The sequence below is a fragment of the Barbatula barbatula genome, assembly GCF_947034865.1.
Source record: "Barbatula barbatula genome assembly, chromosome: 25".
Classification (NCBI taxonomy): Eukaryota; Metazoa; Chordata; class Actinopteri; order Cypriniformes; family Nemacheilidae; genus Barbatula; species Barbatula barbatula.
The window spans coordinates 14,813,529-14,818,264 of NC_136788.1; the positions used below are offsets into that span (position 1 = coordinate 14,813,529).

At 40.8% G+C, this 4,736-nt stretch overlaps 1 protein-coding gene across 1 annotated transcript; it reads right to left on the reverse strand.

Annotated features, from left to right (window-relative positions):
• Nucleotides 1-732: 732 nt before the first annotated feature.
• On the reverse strand, nucleotides 733-3,953 carry mdkb (midkine b). Its single transcript, XM_079450677.1, has 4 exons — nucleotides 3,811-3,953; nucleotides 1,812-1,891; nucleotides 1,559-1,726; nucleotides 733-1,446 (listed from the first exon to the last, which is right to left on the reverse strand). Exons 2-4 carry the CDS (start codon nucleotides 1,888-1,890, stop codon nucleotides 1,250-1,252), a joined length of 444 nt encoding a protein of 147 aa, XP_079306803.1. The 5' UTR covers nucleotide 1,891; nucleotides 3,811-3,953; the 3' UTR covers nucleotides 733-1,249.
• Nucleotides 3,954-4,736: the final 783 nt, after the last annotated feature.

Below are 4,736 nucleotides of genomic sequence, written 5' to 3' on the forward strand. Positions count from 1 at the left end.
AGATGAAAAAGTGTTTGCTGATGTATATGTTGCTATAATTGCATATGCTATCTCACTGTATGACGTATTAAACTTTTATTTTTTGTACATTCGTAGAGCACAAGTAGTTTTAAGGATTCATTATTAAAACCTGTACAGACCGCTTCAATGCAACACTGTATTGATATGTTTGTGAACCAAAATAAAATGTGCTGGTGGAGCTATTTAACGTTTAATCTGTGGCTTAAATTTTATGTTCCAAACGTTTGAATAAATATGACGGTGTACTTGTATTTTTCTATGTCCATTTATTCGTCATAAAGATTGTAATTGTACAAAAAACAAATAAATACGGCTTGATTTTAAAGGTCCATTTGAGGACTTTAGCGGCATCTAAAGGTGAGGTTGCGAATTGCAATCAACGCTCAGATAACCCCTCCCACTGTCTTTCGAAGCACTACGGTGGCTGACACCTGAAGGATATAACATTTGCGAAACGCGTTCTATAGAAGCGGTTTGTCCCTTTAGGGCTTCTGTAGAAACAACATGGTGAATTCCATGCAAGGGGACCTTACGTACGTAGATAGAAAAAGCTCATTCTAAGATAATAAAAACATAACGCTTCATTATGTAAGGTCTTTACACACCACTGAAGACATAGTTATGTATATTATATTGCATTTCTGTCAATAGATCTTTCCTAACATCACACATTGCACATTTTTAAAAAAACACCAGAAATTATATTGAAAATACACTTTTGTTCATTTATTCACAACCTGTAGAAGTAATTAGTGTTGTAAATTTGATTGTACATCCATTACAAATCTAAAACCATACAATTATAAACATAGATATTTCATATAGACCGTTACTTATAGGAGCAGTTTAACGCATTCAGTTTACATGTTACATCGTACAGAAAGGGTTTTCTTTCAAAAACACTGTAATGTACAAATAGATGCTTTTAGGGGCAAAACTAGGGTCACGTCAGTTCATGCCCGCTTTTTCTTTAGTAAAGACGATCTGTTAGACAAGAAATTTGCAGTGGCCTATTTCATACATGCAAATTACAATTAAAGATTTGCTACCAAATTACAACAGCATTGACAACCTTACATTTACTAAATATAAAAGAAAGAAAGTGGGAGTAATAACAATAGGTAGGGCTACAGTTTATTTTTCCATCTCTGAATTTGAGGATTTGGGTGTGTCACATGGGAATGTGCCAATGTATGGGCGGGCAGGGGTGGGGTGTGTGGTCTTCAAGTTAGTTGTCCTTTCCTTTTCCCTTTTTCTTCTCCCCGTTCTTGGGTTTGGGGGTCTTTGGGGTGCAAGGTTTGGAAACTGTAATGGACATCTGGCACTGAACGTTGAAAAGCGCCTTTTTCAGCGTTCCAGACCTGTTTCTGGTTCCTGTAGTGGTGTCACATTCAGACCAACGACCAAACTTGTACTTGCAGTCCGCTAGAAACAACAAAACAACCTAGACTTAATGGCCATTTTTCCCAAACATGTACATTTATATTTACGCATTTAGACATTTAACATCGATGCTCAGGAACACTACTAATCTTACCACCAAAGTCTCTCTTCCAGTTGCATGGGACTTTACACTTGGTCTTCTTCGTCTGTTCACTGCACGTCGCCTCCCGAATGCCGGCACCGCAGTCGCCACTATTGGGTACGCATTTCCCATACTGCCATTCGCTGCACTCCACCTCGGCTTTAGGCTCCTTACCCTTCTCTAAAAACAGAAAATGATCATTCACGCCATCCCACATGAAAAATGCAAATTTCTGTAATCTAATAATCTAATAAAAAATAGGAACCTTTTTTCTTCATACTGGCCTCCGCGGTGACCATCATGACCACCAGCAGAACAAGCGCTATTGAGAATAAACTCCTCATTCTGTGAAGAAACACAGCTGATGTTATTTGAATTATAGAGAAAGAGACCTTGAAAATAAAGTTGTGCACTTCTTATCGACTCATATTTACATCATGTTTGGTCATCTGCACAAAGGCCAAAGTTTAACATCCATAAATGAGTCACAAAGGGAAGCTAAAGATGATTTTGGTTGTGGCTTGTTTGTTAAAAACGGAGCGGTTGGTCTTAAAGATGTACAACAACATTTAACAGGCACCCTACACAGTCACCATATTCACACCTGGTTACGTAACACCCAAATCATCTAAATACCATCACCATCACCGCGTCTAATGCATTTTCACATGCTTTAATGTTGATATGGCTTCCACACGGCACATCTAAATGAAAAACAACTCCATGCACACAGTGTCCTAACCGCCCACTGTGTATGACTCCATAAAAAGAGACTCTCTCTCTCTCTCAATATATTTTTCCTTTCTCGTCCCGAGAAAAGCACACCACTTATTTTCACCCTTCTCCTGTTTCCATTAAAGCCGCCCTCATTCACGGCACTGCCCGTGGCACGGCTCCATTCCACAGTCAGTCATAAATGCGAAGGGCTCCTCGGGGTCGGACTTTTGTGCGAGGAGAAACAGCGACCGGCGGGGGTCCCCCGCTCGCCCTCCCCTCGCCTCCGCGGGGAGAGAGGCCAAGTACTCAAAGACCTTCAGCTGGGGCTTAGAGGAGCCTGATTCACTGGCTCCGAACAAAGAGGGATCTCGCCCGTTTTGCTTTCCTCTCTGAAAAACCTTGAACACAGATCTCATGCTGTGTCTTGAGGAGAGGGGGAGCGGGCCTCCGCTCGACTCCTTTGAATGTGAACCTATTTGCATGGGAGTACAAAAACAGCTCTGTTGATGCGAGGGGGTTCGTGGGATGCTGCCTTTGATAGACGCACAACCGGACATTTCGAAAACTTCCTCGTGGAGCACCGAGTTCACCCACGATCAAAGTTTACCCAAACCACTAGAGCTACAAAGGGCCTCGAGAAATCCTGGACGTTTTCCACACTGAAAAGACAAAATACATTCTTATGGTTTCCATTACTAGCATTATGAACCATCATTCCAGTAGGATTGAATGGGGTTCTGATGGTTCCCATCCGTCAGATAACACCCCATCAAAAGAACCCAAACATAAGAGACCAGCAGCCTCCATTTAAACCAATACAGCCTCCATTATACAATTACATCCATTAGAATGTCGGTCGACGGTTTTTGCTGTTTCTTTTATCAAGGTTTGTTCCCTCAAGCGATTTTTTTACACTCAGAGCACTGATGTGCCCATTTGGTTGCGATTTGGAGAAGTGGGTCAGCAGTTGCTAGCAGCTGGTCCTCTTTGGCACTTTAGAGAGCATCATCCACCACCATTAGATCCTAGCGCACACACAAACACAAACTCCACGACTCAATTACAACACGAATGCAACAATTCAATGACGGATCCACCATTAAAACCAACCACGATGAAGCTGTAACCAAACACAGCGGAAACAAAAACGCCGTTTTGCGCATTTTAGTGATTTCGTCTATTGTATCGCACCGATTCGATCTCACATTAACGTTTTTTTTTCTTAACATGTACAATTCGACCTAATATCTCACAAAAACAGGCTTACAATTGGGCTTCAATTGACGCTCGAATCCGGATACTTTAACAAACGGCGCAACCATGCGCGCGCTGTCATTGAATGATAAAATAAACACAAAATAATGTTATAAATGTCAATGCGCCGTATAATCGCACTCAAACTCCATATTGTGTAAATAAACAATAAAAAATATAGGCTACAGAAGAAAATCGACACAAGTGGTTTACATAAAAATGCATTATTATTGTTAAAAGGTTTATTCGAAAGGAAACACATTTCCATTGGTTTTATATAGATGTGTACTCACCTTATTGCTGTGAATATGATCCTGTGCTGTGAATGTGTATCCTGAGCTCGTCTCTCAATGAGATCTGCTGCTCTTTGTGTTTCTTCCAACTAGTTTGAGCTGGTTGCATAGCTGTGCACTTACACTTACTCTCTCTCTCTCTCTCTCTCTCTCTCTCTCTCTCCACGTGATCCTTCTGTTTATCCACCCACCCATCCCTATCTATCTATCCACCCATATCTATCTATCCATCCATCCATCCATCCATCCATCCATCCATCCATGCCTATCTATCCATCCATCCATCCATGCCTATCTATCTATCCATCCATGCCTATCCATCCATCCATCCATCCATCCATCCATCCATCCATCCATCCATGCCTATCTATCCATCCATCCATTCATTCATCCATCTACCTATCTACCTACCTAAATAGGAAAGTCATGGATTTATTTCCATGAAGCACATACTGATTATATAAAATCCACTGTAAGTCACTTTTGATAAAAGAGGCAAATGCATAACCTCATGTAAATCATTTTTCAGTCTTGACAAAATGTAGCAAATGTAAAATATGCAAAGGTTGAAAGTAGGTTACATGATTTAAACTACATCTGCGTCCTTTCCACCCTGTGCTTTGCCAGAATAATAATCTTATCTCAGAAATGATGAATGAGTCACAAATGTCAACACATCCATCATTGGCCGTAAACTATTCAGACGACATAAAGACCCTCCTAGGGAGAGCCGCAGTTTAACATTACACAATGTTTCCACCCAGAGCTTTAAACCCTGAACACATGCCTTTACTCTGAGAGAGGGAACGTGTGTGTAATGGTTGTGTGTTTGCCAATGCAGTCCAAGTGGACGCAACTTTTCTCAGTCAATTGACTCCATTGATGCCTAAATGAGCATAAACAACCAAACAAACTGAATTTGTTTT

Excerpts from the sequence above, each read along its gene's own strand:
- mdkb (XM_079450677.1), bottom strand. The coding sequence starts at position 1,890 with ATGAGGAGTTTATTCTCAATAGCGCTTGTTCTGCTGGTGGTCATGATG. Across the intron at positions 1,727-1,811 it reads GGCCAGTATGAAGAAAAAAG|AGAAGGGTAAGGAGCCTAAA; the intron begins GTTCCTATTTTT and ends TTCTGTTTTTAG. Across the intron at positions 1,447-1,558 it reads CTGGAAGAGAGACTTTGGTG|CGGACTGCAAGTACAAGTTT; the intron begins GTAAGATTAGTA and ends TGTTGTTTCTAG.